This window comes from Fusarium phalaenopsidis (genome assembly GCF_050370095.1).
Source record: "Fusarium phalaenopsidis strain FUZ10S chromosome Unknown contig_32302, whole genome shotgun sequence".
NCBI classification, from domain to species: domain Eukaryota; kingdom Fungi; phylum Ascomycota; class Sordariomycetes; order Hypocreales; family Nectriaceae; genus Fusarium; species Fusarium phalaenopsidis.
Genome location: NW_028145405.1, coordinates 2,142,338 through 2,160,641, shown reverse-complemented (window position 1 = coordinate 2,160,641; position 18,304 = coordinate 2,142,338). Strand labels below are relative to the sequence as shown.

Below are 18,304 nucleotides of genomic sequence, written 5' to 3'. Positions count from 1 at the left end.
GACCAGAAAACAAGGCCCAAATTGAAAGGGACTTTGGCCTGCGTTTCCCTCCTTGCAGCTGGAGGTTTGCTCAATTGCAGTGGCCTTTTTTCTCTCCTGGTCGCCTTGCCTGAGCTCGCCGCCTCGCCCAGCTCAACCGTATGCAAGGCACATGCAGGAGCAAGCAGGAGCATCCAGAAATATGTACATGTACCTGAACGAAACAGGAACTGGGCGCTGCTAAGCATAGTACACTTGGTACCCTCTCCGTACTGGACCCTAGCTTGTGGACGGATTTAGTCCACCAAGTATCTTTCATCCATCCGTCTCTCGATGGAGGTCTGTATCAGCTTCTTCTCGCTCTCACACCCTCGCTGGCTCGTTTCTCCACACCCCTGCCTCAGAATCCATCCCATCCCATGCTGCTCATGACGATCCAGGTCCATCCATCCCGTCCCTACCCATGACACGCCGCCGCTGCAACCCTGCACACCCTCCCACACCCCAGTTCCGCTCTTCTGCCTCGCTTCTCTGAAAGGCCCCCAGTCCCTATATAGCTTCAACCCATCCCCATCCCCAACCTGCCGCCCCTCGTCCTGTCTGTGCCATATACAGGGCGTCCAGTTCCTGGCCCGTTACCCCCCCTCCCCTCGCCTCTCTCTGCCTTAACGACGTCGACTTGGAAAACGGCGGCCGGATTTACGGGGTTCAACTTGTACCGTCTCATGAGTTGGTCGAGTCGATTTGATCCAGCATCATCTCAACTCTCGCCTTGAGTGCCGTCTTCACGTTGGTCTACCCTTTCGCTATATGAATCATCAGCATTGGATTCGATCCAAGTTACTGGTATGCCTGCGGCTCATCTTTCAGGGACAGCCTTGGCATTGCACTCACTCTTCGCCTCATGCTCATACCCTTGAACAACAGCAACTGACCGCCTTTACCCTAGTTCACGAGTTGCAAGCATTGCAAAAACTCCTGGCTTTCTGATGCCCCGTGGACATTTCCTCGGTAACCGTTGCCGTTGAAAGCACTTCGCTCGCTCATCTTTCACTTCTCAATCTATCTTGGCCTGCGACTCATACGGCAGAGCCTCTTTTTATGACATCTTTTCACCTCACCCTCACCACCTACCTCACCATACTCGCTCACAGACTCGCGATGACAATGTCATTATGAACGACTCGGAAATCAAGATCATCGTCATCGTCCTTGCGACTGTGGTCCCCTTGACCGCCATCGCCGCTGTCGGATGTTTCCTCTACCGCCGAAGTCAACGCCAACGTCGCTTCCTGTTCTTGAAGAGAGGCATCACCCCCATCGATGATGAGGAGATTGAGTCTTGGAGGACCGACAAGTCTCTCGAGAAGACACCGATCATCGAGGCCACCTCCAACTATGGACATGACTTGGAGCAACAGCTGCAGCAGCACCAGCGTCAGAAGAGCACATCTGTGAGCTCGGTCCGGAAACCGCCTAGTGTCATCATCTACAACAGCCCGAACCCTCACGAGGAGCTTTCTTCACCTCGCTCCCTTCATCACAAGCGCAGCATCGATGTCCCCTCGACTCCGCTCCTCGCCCGTGCCCCCAACTCACGCCCAGGTCTCACCGATGAGACCGTCCAAGGCGACGATGCCTTCATCTCGCCTCTTAAGCGCCAGCCCTCGCGTCTGGCCAAGCTTCCCCCTTCGGCCTCTCGCCATGGTCGCACACGCAGCAGTCGCAGCAGCACCGTGAGTGCGATCTCACCTCGCGATCCTTGGCACGGCCATTACCCCGATTCCGTCTTCGGCCCTCGCAGCTCTAGCGAGTACATTCCACGAGCAAACCGGTCTCTTGACATCCGACGGCAACACCACCGGATGCACTCCATGATCAGCCCTTCAAGGATGTCATTCGATGACGAGGTGTTCCTGGGCGGGCTCTCACCCCGGCCGCTGATCCGCAAGTCGGAAATTGGCAGGGCTATCGGATGAGCCAGAACACGGCAGACTCAATTTCGGTATTCCTACGCCGGACAGTAACCCCGGTCTGGCCTGTTTGCTATGCGAGGTGAACAAAATCAACGGTTTCGGCGCCGGCTTGTTTCAACCCCCGTCGATCCCCGTTGTGCCGAGAAAGGTGGGGCCGATCATCTCGGACGGATCGCCTTGAAACCACCAGGGACAAGGGAATCAAAGTGCGATGAACTGATGGATGGATTCTTGCATCAACAATGACGAGCAAGAGAGATTATCTCATTTCATTCGCTGAATCCCACCCAAAACTCTACGTTACAACACTACCAACCTACCTATCTGCCTACCCAAGCAACAAAGCTCATGCTCACGTTCTTTTTTATGAAACAACCAAGAACCCCCATCTTTTCTTCTTACTCCTAGTCGGCAGAGATCGACTCGTTTAATCCCTTTTCGACGCTTCAAGGGAGGATTACTTTACGTGCTGGCGCTTATGATGGCCGGGACACGGAGGCTTTTTGTGTATTTTTTTTTTTTATGATGGATATACCCCAGAACTTTCCTTTACTTTTTGACCACGTTATGACGACCAGAGCAAGCGGCATGAGAGGACTATGAACAGTCCGCACATGAAGCAACAGCTCATGCTGGAGGGCTAACGCCCAGCATTATGAGAAGTATCCTGTATGATCAGGAACAAGACAGATATACATGTCCATGACGGAAAGGGTACTAGCAGCCAGACGGCTAGCAAGATATATATATATACATATATACATATATACATATATACTCGACTCAAATGATGAACAGATTGAACCCATAATGTTTCTTTGCGTGAAGTGAAGTGATTGCTGGGTGTTGAAGCTATTGGTCAAGCATAGTAGTTGCTCGCCTCCATTTTATCTCTGCACGTGCAGGTGCAGCAAAAACCATAGTTAGCCAATTGATTCGTGCATTTTAAGTCAATTATTAGCAAGGTATTACCTTACTGTAGCAATAAAGCTGGTCTAAACCCTCAAAACTTTGCAAGTTTTATTTTGACCATTACATTACCATTGCAAGAGCCGTTGCCAGTCGTACCTGCCGCAGCCGGACCACTACAACCACTTAACGCGTGCTCGGCCACTCACAGCGGGGCATCGCGTCGCCACCCACAGACGCGCGCTTCTTCAACTTTGACATGACACAGACACCAACACCAAACGTCGCTTGTCAAGGCTTCATTCACTCAACGACGAATCATTGCCATCACATCCTCATACCCCTTGGAGGAGCTATACACACTCTGAATTCCATCAAAGGAACGCATTCATATCGAGGAATGAGAAACGGCCCCTGGTGATCTCCCCCGTCGCGCTAGGATCTCAACGGAAAGGAGAGAGACGAGATCACAGCAAAGGCCAAGTAGTCGCTGTGTCTGGGCCATATCGTTTTGCTCAATAGAGTTGCCTTGTTGAAGTGCTGCTCTTCTGATCTCCTCGCCGCATCCCACCCGGCCTCTTTCTCGCCAAACCTTGACCTCCACACTTCACCACCAGCCTCACTCCCAATGCCGCCGCGCAAGTCCAACCCGCGCAAGAGCGACACATCCACCGCCCGCTTCGTCCCCATGGACGACGCAACGCCCACAGAGCCCAGCCCGGCCCCTACGCCAGCGGCTGCTGCCACTCCTGCTCCCGCCTCGACGCCAGCTCCTGCGGCTGTCGAGGCGGTTGACACCACCTCCCCCACAGCGGCGGCGGCGGATAAGAAGGACAAGGACAAAGATAAGGACAAAGACCATAAGGATGCCGTGACTATCGAGGTAAGATATGCCGAGCTAGGGAATGATGAAGTGGAAGGGTGGTGATGATTCGAGAACTAGCTAACTCTGCGACAGGACCTGACACTTCCCAAATCGATAATAACCCGCTTGGCCAAGGGCGTTCTCCCGCCCAACACGCAGATTCAGGCCAATGCCATCTTGGCCTTGAGTCAGAGCACCACAGTATTCATCAACTATCTGGCCTCGCAGTACGTCCCACCCTCTAATGGGGTCTGTTCACTCGATAACTCACATCTTGTTGCAGTGCTAACGAGAACACCATCAACGCTGGCAAAAAGACCATCGCCCCTGCAGACGTCTTCAAGGCCCTAGAGGACACCGAGTTTTCCTTCCTTCGCGCCCCTCTGGAAGCCGAATTTTCTAGTACGTCCTTTCTCTAACCTTGATCTCCCCAAGGACACGCTGACACATTGTGACAGAGTTCAACGCCATCCAGACTGAGAAGCGCACATCTTACCGCCAAAAGGTCCGCGCCAAGAAGACTGACGGACCTGACACGGATATGCCCGACACTTCCCACGTCGAGACTGACGTGGATCCCGACACGACCCTCGCCTCTGAGGCATCGGGTCCTCGCACCAAGCGTGCCCGTGTCGACCCCGCCAGCGCCGGCGCGGCTGCTGAAGTTGAGGACGATGCTGAGACGGAGGAGGATGAGCCTGTGCCTGAGGATGATGATGACGATGAGGTTGAGGAGGAAGAAGAGGAAGAGGACGAGGGTGAAGCTAGTGGCGACGAGACCCAGGATGCCCTCGAGATCAAAGAAGGAAAGGAAGAAAGGGACGAAGCTTTGGATGGAGATGATAGTGATTAATGTGGCCTATTGGATAAGCCACTCCCTCAGTAGCGGTACTATTACTCTAATCTTTGGCTACCTGTCCAGCCTCCCCGTCTTGTAACATACCGTCTCTCCAAGTCTCAGAAGCACATCACAACTTGACAACCCCAGGCGGACCTATTGTTAGCATTCCCGACGCCGTGCAACTCACCTCACCCATCACATCTCAAAACCCTGCCCTCTCAGACACGCCAGCCTCGTAGGGCGCAGGCACTTGTCCCCGAGACAAACATCCCGACGGGTGCTACCACACCTGTCCACCTCGTGCGAGCCCCTCCTGTAGGTATCCCGGGCAGCCCGATTCGCTGGGTCGTTTTGAGACATTCTGCCAGATCAGCAGGCGGCAGGGCGGGCAAGGGAATTGGGGGAAAGCAGGTTAAGCAAGACCTTGTTATACGGCATGAGGGAATATATAGCCGAGATGGAGGTGCATTGGGTTGATAATGACAATGTCCACTTCCCTTATCCTCCATGAAGCGTAGCCTCACCATCATTCGTCGAGTCAAAAGATGAACAAGTTGCACAAGATCAAAATAAATCAATTCTCATTGCCAGATCCAACGACCCGCCCAATGCCGACCGCACTCGCGATGTACTAACCGGGGTGACAAAAATATATGCTCCCGTCCAGGCAGCAAAAGTTACACGAGTAGAAACCTCCCCAAGCGAGAAGAGAACTTGATCAACAACATCAAAACTCGGCAAACAAGCCAAGGCCGACGCGCAGCAAAAGGACAGCAGCAGCAACAACAACACCATGGTCACCACGTGTCGCATCCAACCCAGGCCGAAAACCTGCCTCAAGCCCTGAATCCTCCCAGATGCGACACTACATGGTCTGCCCAGGTGGCTGCACGTCGTGCCCGCTCAACAAGAAGAAACAATGCGTGTCTGCAGAAGAAGAAGAAGAAGGAATAGATGAAAATGGTGCTGGGAAGAACGAATCGAAGAGGTGACGTGGTATCAAAATGAAAGCCCGATAAAAGTCTGCCTTGCCAACGCAGCAAACGGCTCCTAGGGACGCACAAGCGAACCGCCGATAGAACCTCCCTCGTCCAAAAAGACAAGACAAGACGCAAGCCAAACAAAACAAACTGACTTTCCAAACAGGAAAAACCCGAAAATGCCTCCAAACAAGTTCCAAAATGAAACCCATGAGTATCCAAGACCCCATCAACGGGAAGGACAAAATGTGTTACGAGCCATGCATGTGCCCCAGCCCTTCTGCTTCCAACCAAACCGCCCAAGAATAACAAGATAGGAATGCCCGTGTTCGGTTCCTGATTCCTCCGACTCCTCTATCCCACCCAGTCCAATCGCTATTTGCAATTCATCGAGCCAAATCAGCCCACAAAAGCACATAGCCTCTCCACCGTGGTGTATGCGTGGTTGTCCAGGAATACTGAAGGAGTTCAGACCGAAGAGAGAGAGGATAGAAGTCTCTCCATAAAACATATATCCAAAAATAAGAATCCGACACAATACAGCACCGCACCAATTAAGTCGAATCTCCCAGTGAAACCAGGAGTAGGTAGGTCATCGTATGTCAAATCATTCCGTCATGTCGCGTCAGCACATGTCGTCACAACCCTTATTGTGGCTGCTGCCCAGGAGTCCACCACTGCTGCTGCGCCGGCGAATGCTGACCAGACCAGCCTTGAGTGACCGCCGGCCCTCCGGCTCCACCCTGGGGCATGTATTGCCGAGGCGTCTGATCTGTCGGGTACATGCTCTGGCCCGCACCGTACTGCATGCTTGCCATACCAGGGAACTGCATATTGGTCTGCATCTGTCCCGAGCTCGACTGGCGCAGATGTGACGCAGGCGACTGCGATGGATGGGGCGCTTGCGACTGCGCCGTGTAACTACCATACGTGTGTTGCTGCGTCTGAGCCTGCGGCCACATGCTCTGGCCCGACTGGTAGTTGTAGCTGGGCGTTCCCTGCGACAGGGAGCTGGTCGAACCTGGGAGAGTAGGTGTTGGCCTTGTGCTCGACTGCGTTGGAGAGTGGGCCATACCTCTCATGGGCGCCTGAGTTAGGTTGCTCTGGGCGCTGATAGACTGAGAATAAGGCGCCGTCGTCATCATCATCTGCGGGCTCTGTGTAGAAACCATTCCAGGCTGCTGGGAGATGGCCGTCGCCGTGGTATGTGGTGAATGCGACGGCCTGCTGGTAGCAACCGACGTCGTGTCAGCCGGTGCCACGGGCTGCTGGGTCAGGTTCGAAGACGGTTGCTCGTGAGATCGTCGCCACATCCCTGTGAGGTATTCGTTGCGCATCTCCCGCTGCTGGTTAACTGACCGGCTGAAGTCGGCGGCATGGTGAGCCTGGGCGTTGAGCTCTCCGAGAGGCGAGGGGCGGGTCTGGTCTTGGTAAGCAGGACCGGTGATCTCCTGGCGAGGTCCGCCTTTGAGGATTCCCGAGTAATCGCGTGGCCGGGAGTCGCTCAGTTCTGATCCTAGTGTCAATCCAGGCATTCTGGTGGTGGTCCCGGGTGGTGGTCCGATCATACCTGGTTGGACGAGGTGCGGCTGCGGGGGGCCGGGGAAGGGTCCAGGGTTATTGCTGTACACGATCTCTGGGTGCGGGCCAGCCAGCAGGACGTTGTTCTGGGCCTCAGCCGCCTCTCTGGCCTTGGTTGCGCCGGGGCGCTTCTCTCCAGCAAGATCAGCCTCAGTGAAGCCTTGTTTCCGGGCCTTGGTTTCCCAATAGTCATCCCGAACTCTTCGACCGTCGCGAATAACACGGCTTCCAAATTGTCGGAACATGGACCTGGCAGTGACAATGGCGATTTGTCTCGAGCGATACGAGAACGGAAGAATCTCCTGTTGGACCAGATCATCCTTTTCGGCCTGGGTTGCAATCATCTTGAAGAGGGACCTGTTCTTGTTGAACAAAAGGTACGAGTCTCGGTAGCCCAACACCCTTGCGCACTCGGTGGCAAGCATGAATAGCTTATCCCCTCTGTTAGGGACCAAGAAGGTCCGGCACTTGTACTCCCGATTTCCGTTTAGTGTGCCATTGGGCTGCACCTTCTTCTCTCCAAATTCGTCGATCTCGCGCGGGAGGTATTCATCGCCGGTCGCATTGAGCTGGTCGGTCGTATGATCTCGAACGGTTGGTAGCGCCTTGAGCGTCGACTTCGTCGGGGTGGTCTTGGGGGGCATCTGCGCCGGGGCGGGCGTGTACGCGGGACTGGCTTGCGGCAATGCTGTGTTCTGAGACTGAGGTGTCTGCGGCGGGGGAATCGCCTGGGGGAGCGAGGCCGGAGCCTGTCCGGGAGCCTCGGAAATGCTCCCTGATGTTCTCGCCTTCATCGGTCTTCCTCGTTTCCGAAGCGGCCTAGAATCACCTGCAAAGGTGAGATCAGTCAGCATGTTTTCCAACCTCCATCTTTAATATGACATATGAGGCTGTGCTGTATGTAGCAAAGAGCACGGCGTAGAGTCCGGAATCACAGCGGAAGCAAGTATCGCGAACGGATTGCGGCAGGAGGCCGGGCGCGGCAAGAGCAGTGCAACGCCAAGCTGCTCCTTTCGCTTCATCCGACCCGACATACCGTCATTGCCGGGTTGCGGCGTGTCGTAGAGGTCCGGGGAGTGGCTGCGCTTAAGGTTGCGCAGTGGCGGGTGAGAGATACCTGCAATCAAGGCGAAGGATCAGCATGATGAAGTGATGGGAGCAAAGCGTAAGAGAGAGGCGGCGCTGAGCGCGCGCGCACTCGGCCTATGTCGCGACTGTAGCTATGAAAAGAGTAGGCAGGAGAAGGTGGGGTGTTCCGGCTTTTCAACATGATGTGAAGCGCAAGACAGTGATGCTGAACATGCGCGCGGGCAGGGTGGTGTGAGGCGACAATTAGAGCTAAGCAAATAACTATTAGACGTACCAGGCGAGTTGAGAGCGGCGGGATTGATCGTCGCGTTATCAGCGCCGCTTTGCTGGGCGGAGTACATGACCGAGGGCTAGGCCAACAGGGAGCGACGAGGATAGCGACCACGGTGATGGCGATGGCAACGTGTCGTGAGATGTTTGGACTGACAAGCTGAAGGGTTGGAGGAGATGCAGAGGGCAACGTCAGTCGCACGTGGTTGGCCGCCTGGAGGAGGCGCGTCGTTGGTTACGAATGGCGAATCGCAGGTTATAAGCCGGGCGTTGAGGTGGGAAGCCTGCCTGACTGGCCTTGTCTTGTGATGAGACTCGGCCGGCCAGGCCAAGGCTCGGAATCGTGGAGGGGAGGCTCAGGCGCTGGCGGATGCGCAGGCTGGGGCGCAAACTCCCAGAGGCAGGCATGGACTAGTGATCCAAAGCGAGACAAGATAGGAATCCGGGAAACGGGCGCGGTTGCGGCGGCGTCGGCTGCGCGCTCCAGTCCAGACGGGCGTGCAAAGAAAAAGGCGAAGACGAGGCCAGATGACAAGACAGACACAGGATGCAAGGCTGGAAGGGAGGGACGGGGCACAGAGAGGGAACGAGGAGCGGAACGGGATGCTGAATTACCTTTGTGTGGTGATGGAACGGGATGCGGACGCGGAGCGCGTTGTGCGACGGCGGCGGCAACGACGTCAACGAGGCTCGCGGTTCAAATGGAAAGGACAAGGGCCGCAGCGCAGCGGATGCGAAACAGACCAAATGGTGGTCGCGTAACGAAGCGATGATAAAATGCGCGTGCGTGCCTTGCAAAAAACCTCGAAAAATGCGTGCGCTCGTTGATCAAAAGGTGGATGGTTAGACGATGCGATGGAGCGGGTGTATGCGTGCGTGCGTGTGTGTGATGGCGGAAGGCGGAGAAAATGGCGATGGAGGTGGTGGAGGTGGTGGTGGTTGTGGTGGGATGGATGATGATGATGGATGGTGGCAGGTGGAGGGGACGGGATGGGATTGCGCTGAACCTATGAATGGGGTGGGAGGGAAGGTGCAGTAGTAGTGGGTGCGCGAGCTAAAGTAGCGAGCTACCAGGCAAGACAGTTGCAGTTGCAGTTGCAGTCAGTCGCACTTGCTTGCAGCGAGGTGCAGTGGCGACTTTGAGACCCGGGAAGGAAGCTAGGCAAAAACCACTCCTCCGGGGGGTAGGAGCAAGGCCCTGGAAGGATCCAATCACCCGGCCAGGCAGGTGTGCAGAGATTGGTCCGAGCAGACAAGGCAAGGACCAGGACCCAGAAGTGACGACCGGGATCAGAGGGGACCTAGCAGCACCAAGCCAGAAAAGCCTGGTGAAGGCGGAGGTGGAGGAGGCGGCGGCGGCGCAGCGGGGGCGTCAGCGACGGTGAGTGACTCTGATTGAGGGTCCCGACGCGAGTGCGCGCGAGTGATAGCGTCGTATGAGATAATGCGACCGAGGAGGCGCGCGTGAATGTGGAGAAGAGAAACGAGCTTTCTGAAGCGGAGCTTGACTAGTGCCTTTGTATCAACCGTAGCGCAGCAGCTGGGACCTCTTGTTCAAGGTTGATGATGAATGCGATGCGATGCGATTGCGCAGACAAGCACGGCGCGCCAGTCGCAATCAGTACGTGATGGAGAGAACCGCCAGATAATATGTGAGTTGCGCGGGGCTGAGCGCAACAGAAAGGATCTTTGATGGAAAGGAATGGGTTTCATGAAAAAAAGGAACCGAGACTTGGTACGCTTCCCTGATGCTGCACAGGTTTGCGCGTGTTGCGCGGGCGGGCTGTGTCCCTCGAGTCCGAGAGACAATGGCAACTAGAGAGGGATGATGATGCGCTGCCGATGAAGGGTAACTTCTGTTGCTGAAGATGGTGGTGCTGCTCAATGGAAGATGTGCCGGATAGGGTAGAGGGTAGAGAAGCTGTTGGTGATGGATAATACCGATGTTGTTGTTGTTGATGATGCTCCCCGTGTCGTCGGTTGACTCCTTGATAGATGCTTGTGTGTAGATGGTATCCGTCCTCGGTAGATGGAGGAGGGAGGAGTGGGACGAAGAGGCTGCTGGGATAGCAGAGAAGGATGGAGTGGAGGGGGGAAGGGTTTACCGTTTGAAAGGCGGCGCGGATGGAGGGAGACGGATGACGAAGGATGGTTGGTTGAGATGGCGCAAGCCGGGGGAGGAGGGGACGTGGTGGGGATGGAAGCCAAGGCAAAGACAGGAGCAAGGGTGAGTTGATTGAGCAGGGGAGAGAATACCCTAGTCGGTCTCTGGGCGAGGAGAGGCGTGTGTATATCAGGGGTGAGACAGACAGTCAAAGAGGAGAAGGCCGGCCGAGGCGAGATGGATATCCGACGGTGGTTGAAGATGGCGATGATGTTGTCTACAGCATTGCATAGATGGAGGAGCCCCGAGGAGGAGGAGGAGTGTGGGCGGCTCGGGCGGGAAACAAGGAGGATGCCTTTCCAAGATGGACGGTGAGACGGATGTTGTTGAAGAGGGAAAAGGAAAGTATCCGTAGAATTGCCCAAAAAAGAAGAGCAAGAATGCAGCATCAGCATCAGCATCAGCATCAGCAGCATCAGCACCCGCATCAATCATGATCCTCCAATAGAGCAGACCGGCCAGAGCCCGGAAGCCCAGTGAAATGTCACCGTGCAAGGTAGGTTCCCATTATTGAAAGCATGCGCCAAAAAAGAAAGCAGAAACCCAAACCCAAACCAGAACCAGGGAATGGGATAACGGCTGAAGCCTCCCCCGAACTGCGTAGGCTAAAGTCAATGAATAGATGTCATCAATTGTCAGCATCTCGTAACGGGTATCGTAGTGTCTCTGACTGCTAGACGTATCTGCTCTCAACCATCAGTAGATATCCGGATAGACAGGTAATCAGCAAGCGACATTACCAACAACTGCGTCTTTTACGGACTCATCCCAGGCTGGTGTAATCTCCCATCGTGAATAATACTGCGCACCAATCTCTATCCTCGCTCCACATCCAAAGACCTGGTTTCCAGGAATAGGCAGGCCCAGACCCAAGCCATCAAGCAGCCCGGCTCTAATGGCATACGTCCTCCCGTTGAAAAACGGCAAAAAAAAGAACGCATTCTTTGCAAAGCACGCAGACAGACAGACACACGGCCTGGCCGGGCTGTCAACGTCAACTCCAGCACGAGAGCCTTGTCGCCCCCGATCCGCGTTGCCGGGTCTGACTGTCGCACCGTGCTCAGTTCCTTGTGACGGGGGGTGTGCGTGCGTGCGCCTCCGCTCTGCAAGACTGCGAGCAAGCAACCAAGCGCCTGTACTGTCGTTGCAGCTCCAGTTCCAGCCCGTGCTGCGTACAGGACATGGCTCTGCCCTGTGCGCGACCATGCTAACTGCATCCAGTCTCCATTACATGGCTAGCTGTTCTTCAACGACATGAAACGTCTGAATCACCGTCTTCATGCGATGCTGCTGTCTGTCGTTGGACTGTTTGTTATGCTGTGCCGTTGGCCTGTTCTATGCGAGGCCTTGGTCCTGTGTCAGAATCTTGCTGCATGCCTTGATGCGCTCCCCACGTCCGTGAAGCGCATTTGTCACCTACATGCCTCCCTCTCTCGGTCAGGACTCAGCGACGCGACAGTGTCCCATCCAGCATTCACCGAGTTCTCTTCCGCTTCGGGCTGGTGGCATCATCCTTCGGATGCTGCTCGCTCGTATTGAACTGTCTCATGTCTCAGCTTCTCCCGTGATGTCGTGTCTCATGTTTTGGAGTGCCTTTGTCAGGTGGTTGTCTGACACATATCCACGGAGCGCATACCAACCCCAGTTTCACTTCAGCGCCTAGAGAAACCATCTTGAAGGCTTGATTGTGAGTTTCCTTGGCCATGTTTCCGTTGTCTCTCCCAGCCCGCGTTTGCAATTAAAAAACGTCATTCGGACGAACCGTTATCGTACTGTCGTCGCTCAGCCGTTGCAGGTCCCTAGTGGGCTGATGAGGCTGGACGAGAACCAACCGACCTATCTGTCATAATATGTTGTGAGTCTTCGCTGGAGATAACAGACGCATCCACTGAACCCACGGATAGGGCCTCCAAGTCTTTGATAGGATCTCTTTGTCCACTTGTTGTAGAACTCCAGCGTGACCATGTTGGCGTTTATCTGCCAAGATATCTGGACCTTCAAAGACAAGTTCAACTGAACAATGAAACTTTGGAAAGACCAGTAGATGTTAGGATCCGCACCGGCGCGATGCCTGCAACTGGCGCTAGTTCGTGGTCAGTAGCCATTCAACCTACTTGTCAACCATTGCAAACCACCGCCATGCGTCTCCAAAAACTCCGGCTACCATGCGGCGCTTGGAGAGCAGCTCCGGGCCTCCCAGAGACCAGACAAATTGGTTATCAAAAACCCCAGAAGTATTGCTTGAAGCAAGCACAGGGCTCATGATCCGCTCCACCGTCACCCACCAAGCCCCCCTTGTCCCTGTCAACCAAGCTCTTGTGATGCAACCTGCTTCGACTTGTTGACGACGCAACCTTGACAGCCTACACAGTAATTAACAGAGTTCCGACAGAGATCAACCCCCAAGGGGAATGCCAATCTCCCTCCCCAACCCAACACAACGAGGGGCGCACGCAGACCGGGAGGGGAGGTGCGGGAGCGATCGCCCCCAAGACCCCAGACCACACCAACTCTCATCTTCCCACCATCCACAACCACGAGCTCAACGATCCCTCGCCCGCTGTGGTCCCCGCCCACGCACAGTTCCCGCTCTTCGGCTCTCTGCAAATCCTGGAGAAGTGTGCGGCAGCAAGAGGCTGCAACTCTGCATGCCATGCCATGCCATGCCAAACCACGACCCGCCATGCCATGCCCTGCCTTGCCTTGCGTGCCCTGCCTGCCAGCCAGCCATGCGAGTGTCCCCAAAGATGCTCTAGATCCAGGATCCCCATGCCACATGCCATGCACTATGATCCCGATTCTTCACCCCCAGGCTCACAGACTCCGCCGGCGAGGTGACTAGCAGGCGAGATACGCGAGAACCATGGTCTGTTTCCCTTCTGCCAGAGACATTTCTGCCCCGCGCAGCGCCTCCTCGTGACGCTCAGCTCATCCACTCCTGGGACGAATCCAGCGACTCACAGGCGTTGCTTGACGCTCCGACACGCCCATCCACACCCGCGAACCAACAAGCCACAGTCCCCTTCAGGGCGGGGGCTATCGATCACCGATGCACTCCGCGCCGTTCTTCACGCCCACTAACTTAGCCCGCCGCGGCTTTAACAGTCAGTGCTGGAGGAGGGTCAGCCAGGCCGGCCACCCTCTTCCTCCCCCTCCCCCTCACCTTCGCCCAGAACTCCATGTCTGGCCCGCCACCATCCCACCAACCATGGACCCAGCACTTGGGGCCGTTTCGATCTCACTTGGCCTCCTGTCGCCGTTTTTAATCGTCGTCGCTTGGATCTCACCTCATGCAAGCCTATTGGCCTTATCTGTGACCATAGTTCCCTTCCTCTTTTGCTGTCCACTCGATCCGATCCCCAACTCATCTCTGTAGACTCGACCCAACGCGGTGCTTCGAGTACCTGCCTTAACCGTCACGTAGATCTCTCGCTTGCATGTTAGCCAACGTCGTATGAGGTTGCTTTCTCGGCCGGCCCGCACGTGAAACTTTGCCGGCGCCGGTTCCCCCCAGTCTTTGTTCGCCTCGGCTTTATCTCAAGGGAACATCACCATCAGGTGGCTGCATTTCCCCTCGCCGGTATCCTGGTTCGCTGAACCGGTCGGACATAATCTCCTCTCTTCTGTTTGGCTGTCTCCCTCCGTCTCCTCCTTAAATCTCTCCGTCTTCGAGCAACAGAGTCTCGGTCGTCCTTCTTGACCCGCTGACAATAGATCAGCCTGCTCCATAAATCCGGGCCCGCATTGCATCATACTGATGCACCACCCTTGTCCAGCTTCCCCTCGGCTCCTCGTCTTGTGACGCCTGACCGGCTGGAGGCTTTCCCTTTGGCTGACTTGCGAGTACGGGGCCAATCATATCGGCCCGTGCGGCCGGCTCGTCTGTGGCATCGTTTGCTTGGGGTCCTCTTGGCGAGCAAGAGGCGTTTGTCTCGGCCCTCGATTCCTCCATATCCTCACACCCAAGACCCTTGTTCTGCTGGATCTGCTTGCTTGCTCAGATTGCTCAAGTCCATGGTGTTGGTATTGGCACCCGCAAGTCTGGACCCGTATCCGTATCCTTTTGTTGAATCAGAACATGCTGTTCCGTTCAGCTTCGGCCTCTTGCATGAGCATCGAAGCAAGTGCCCGCGTTGAAGGCCCGGCTATCGTGATAGAGACAGCAGCGTCTACTTGCTCAGGCACTGATACCAGTACCTACAGATACCATCAGGGCGGATACGGGCTCTGGCCGGCTCAGCGAGTCACATCTCAGCAACCACGCCACACTGACAAGGTACTGGTGTCAAGCAGCAAACGTCGGCTTGCCGTAAGAGTCGTCGATGCCCAGTCCGCGTTGAAGCCGTCAAAGATGAGGTCAGACTACAGTCAGTCTTGATGCCACGAGAGCCGCGTCTTCCTTCGTCCAGCGTGTCGGTCCTCTCTCACTTCTAACTCCCAGATGCATGCACATAGCACGCTAAACGCGACCTCGTGAGCTCTTGTCAAGACGCGGCGCGTTATCAGGCTTCTTCGAGGGGAGCTCTGAGAGGGCCACTTTCGCAAACCGCCGGGTCTAGCAGAGCAACCGGCGTCATGCATTTCCCAATCCAGCAGCTTGCTTCTCCCCCCTTCGCCATCACATGGATCGACGCGCCGGGCCAGGGCATCCTCTCACCGGCCGCAGCCACGCTTGGGTGAAATATTACCGATGCTGACATTGCTCGCCATGTGTCGTAGGGATAAAGCTGCGAGAGCCCAAGAGCTTTACAGAATTGACGCGCCCGCATTGTCTCGTCAAGCAAGTCAGGTATGACAAGACCCATCAGAATGCGTCGCTACTGTAAGTCCTAGCACACCGCAGCTCTCATCTGCTTGAACTAACGCTAGCTCCATCGCGACTGGTCGCGCTCGGTCCTGTCAGGCGGGCCCGAGCAGAGAGACAGTCAGAGGTGGCACCGATCTGTCCGTCATTCGTGGTCCGCCGATATATTTGAATGTTGTGAAAGCTGGCCTTGCCTTGACGTGCATGTAGGGAAGTCGGGAACTCGCTCTCAAGGTGTTTTATGTGCCTTTCGTCCTCGACTCCAAAATTCAGTCAGACAGGTTTCATGGGTTAGGTTCCGTCGAGTTCGTTCGTCACCAGGCTGTCTGCCATCTCGCTCGCGATGCCCCTCAGTCACAATCCTGGTATTTCCAGTGAATCAGGACCAGGCTGCAGGGATCTTGATGACAATAATGGCGGAGCCAAGCTCTGAATGTTGACCATCCTGCCTGATTGGTCTGCCCTTCGGGATGCTAGCCATCGGTGACATGAATTCCGCCGCCACAGCTGAACTTCGTTCTTTCATGCTATCCCAAAGAGTGAGGATGCCGAGAAAGATGACCAATTCCACCGTTCAGCAGGAAATCATGATCCAGCATGCGAGCCCTGACTTGTGCTCTGTGCCCGCCGATGTTACTCTTCACCCCAAAGAGTGCCTGTAAAGGTATTGTGGGTGTATTGATGTCTTGACGAGGTGGAAACGGATTAGTCGTGAGCGTAATGATTCCGCATAAGCGACTCGGTACTTGTATGTAATTGCAGCAGGACGTGCGACGAATAGGTAGTGACCGTGGCCATCATGTATCTTGTCCACTTTGCCTGTCCGATTGTGTAACGGCGACCTTGTTAGTTGCTCTTCAGCACGTCAAGGAACAGGTTTGTCTTGTTTGTCACGTACCTGAATAACGCTGGTCAAGTTGATACACCTCTGCTCTTAACCATGCAAGCTATAATCACCTGCTCAAAGATTGATGCTGTCCCCCCTGTCTAGAGTCGAAATCGACGGCCCAGGTCGCAGCCGCTTCGTGATGACACTCTGCGTTTGAATGCAGCTTCGATACCTCCTACCATCCAGGGATACTTGGTGGCTCAAGAAAGGCGCTCACGACGCCATTTCGATTGGTTCTGACCCTCGCGTGCATGCTGAGGCTGGACGAAGAGCCCACCCATTTGCTCCCCACTGCGACAGTGGTCGACATGTCACTGCATGTCTATCCTCTGGTACCTCCGGGCGAGCCGACGTTGTATAGCTGGACAGTTCGCTTCGATACCTGGCTGCAATATCGTTGGCTTGGAGCTTGAAGAGATCTGGCCTCAAAAGAAGCGCATACTCCACCGCCTCGGGGCACGCGGCTATCTTGAATGGCCTGGTTCGTGTACTGGAGACATTTATCAAGTCGGATATTCAGTCAACTCATGAGATGCACTTGAGGGATATGAAAGGTTGCGGTTGACTTGAATGGTAGTCGAGTTGTACCGGGCTGTGCTGTCAACTGGGACGCCAACGTCGTGAAGCCATCATGTTTTTAGTGCCAAGATCATCGACATGCTGCTCGAGACCCTGGTCAAGTCTTGCGCGACTCTCATCATACGAAGCCGCACTTACACAGCCAAGACTGGTACTTCGGAAGACTTGGCTAGATAATCACGCGGCAGGCATCCTGAACTCGCCACTGTCATCACTGGCCAACAACACCCAGAAGGGTGTGGCGAGCCTGACTCTGATCTTGTCTTTCTCTGTAGTTCGCTGTCTCCTTGCCGACTCTCCATCAGAGTTTTTGGCTATGTTGCTGTTCCTTGAGGAATATTGTAGTTGGATACTATTGAGACACCATGGCTTTCCCAACATCCTAGCGGTTGGTGTGGTAAGACGACTGGAAGCTGAAGCCGTCCCACCAAATAGCAAACGCACATTTGAAACTTAAAAACAGGATTTTGCGTCCATGCGAGGCCAGTGCGTTTTGCATGAGGACTCGCAAATGTTGCTAATAATTTCGTCCTTGATGAGAGCGGGATATCTGCCAGGGCCGGGACGCGTCGTTGATGTGCGGCTGAAAGAGAGTAAAGCGGATGGCTGATTGCGACTGTCACTCTTGCGTATTCTCTGGAAGCTAGACGCCTCAGTGTAGACCGTGGGTTTCCATGTCCCATCAAGCAGTTCAGTTGGTGATGTTGAACCGTACTCGACAAAGCCGGGGTATCCAGATGATGAAGGTAATCATGGCATTTCGAGTTCTAGTTCGAGAAGAGCGTTGAGCGAGGTAGTTCGTCCTATATTCTTGTACTTGAAGGTGGAGGACCTATATCTCTTGCTCCTGACGACGAAACGGATGCCGAAGAACTCAGGGTTGTGGTTCTAGGATCGACATAGGACATCAAATTGGCCACAGGTTATTCTCTCAAATGCCTTGAAGCTGAAGAAAGTGCCGCAGAATAAGGATTAATGATGAAGGGCGAACCAGGAAGGTAGGCAGGTAGTTGAAGTGGTCGTTTAATCACGTGACAACCACAGTAGCTCTTGCTGGTCATGTGATGACTTCTTCCAAGGCCGAGAGCGTGTTCCGAGCTGCTTACCAAACGTGACTCGGAAACTTCGTACCATGGGTAATGGAAACTTTGGTGTCTTTCTAGATCGCTCTAGAGTGTTGAAATGCTGATGTTGAAGCAATTATGCATCCATTATAAAGTCGAGGTTTTGACTGTCACTTTGTTTTGACCTGGGCCTTATCGATAACGGCCCCACTATCACTTTCAATTCGCCTGCCAAACTAGATGCTTGCTCAACGACATACTTTTCATCACCAACTCACAATCTGCTTCACCACTTGTGACGAAGTCGAGAAGAG

The 18,304-nt window shown here is 54.7% G+C and overlaps 3 protein-coding genes across 3 annotated transcripts; 2 read left to right on the top strand and 1 right to left on the bottom strand.

Annotated features, from left to right (window-relative positions):
* Positions 1–1,154: 1,154 nt before the first annotated feature.
* Positions 1,155–1,958, top strand: LRP88_08035 (uncharacterized protein; the record flags this gene model as incomplete). Its single annotated transcript, XM_083244546.1, has 1 exon — positions 1,155–1,958. The coding sequence occupies one exon, from the start codon at positions 1,155–1,157 to the stop codon at positions 1,956–1,958; it is 804 nt and encodes a 267-aa protein (XP_083099040.1).
* A 1,534-nt stretch (positions 1,959–3,492) lies between these two features.
* On the top strand, positions 3,493–4,582 carry LRP88_08034 (histone-fold-containing protein; the record flags this gene model as incomplete). Its single annotated transcript, XM_083244545.1, has 4 exons — positions 3,493–3,747; positions 3,823–3,956; positions 4,013–4,131; positions 4,188–4,582. The coding sequence occupies 4 exons, from the start codon at positions 3,493–3,495 to the stop codon at positions 4,580–4,582; spliced, it is 903 nt and encodes a 300-aa protein (XP_083099039.1).
* A 1,615-nt stretch (positions 4,583–6,197) lies between these two features.
* Positions 6,198–8,561, bottom strand: LRP88_08033 (chromatin remodelling complex Rsc7/Swp82 subunit-domain-containing protein; the record flags this gene model as incomplete). The annotated part of the gene is made up of 4 exons (XM_083244544.1): positions 6,198–7,066; positions 7,121–7,960; positions 8,168–8,248; positions 8,495–8,561. 4 exons carry the CDS (start codon positions 8,559–8,561, stop codon positions 6,198–6,200), a joined length of 1,857 nt encoding a protein of 618 aa, XP_083099038.1.
* Between the last annotated feature and the right edge of the window lie 9,743 nt (positions 8,562–18,304).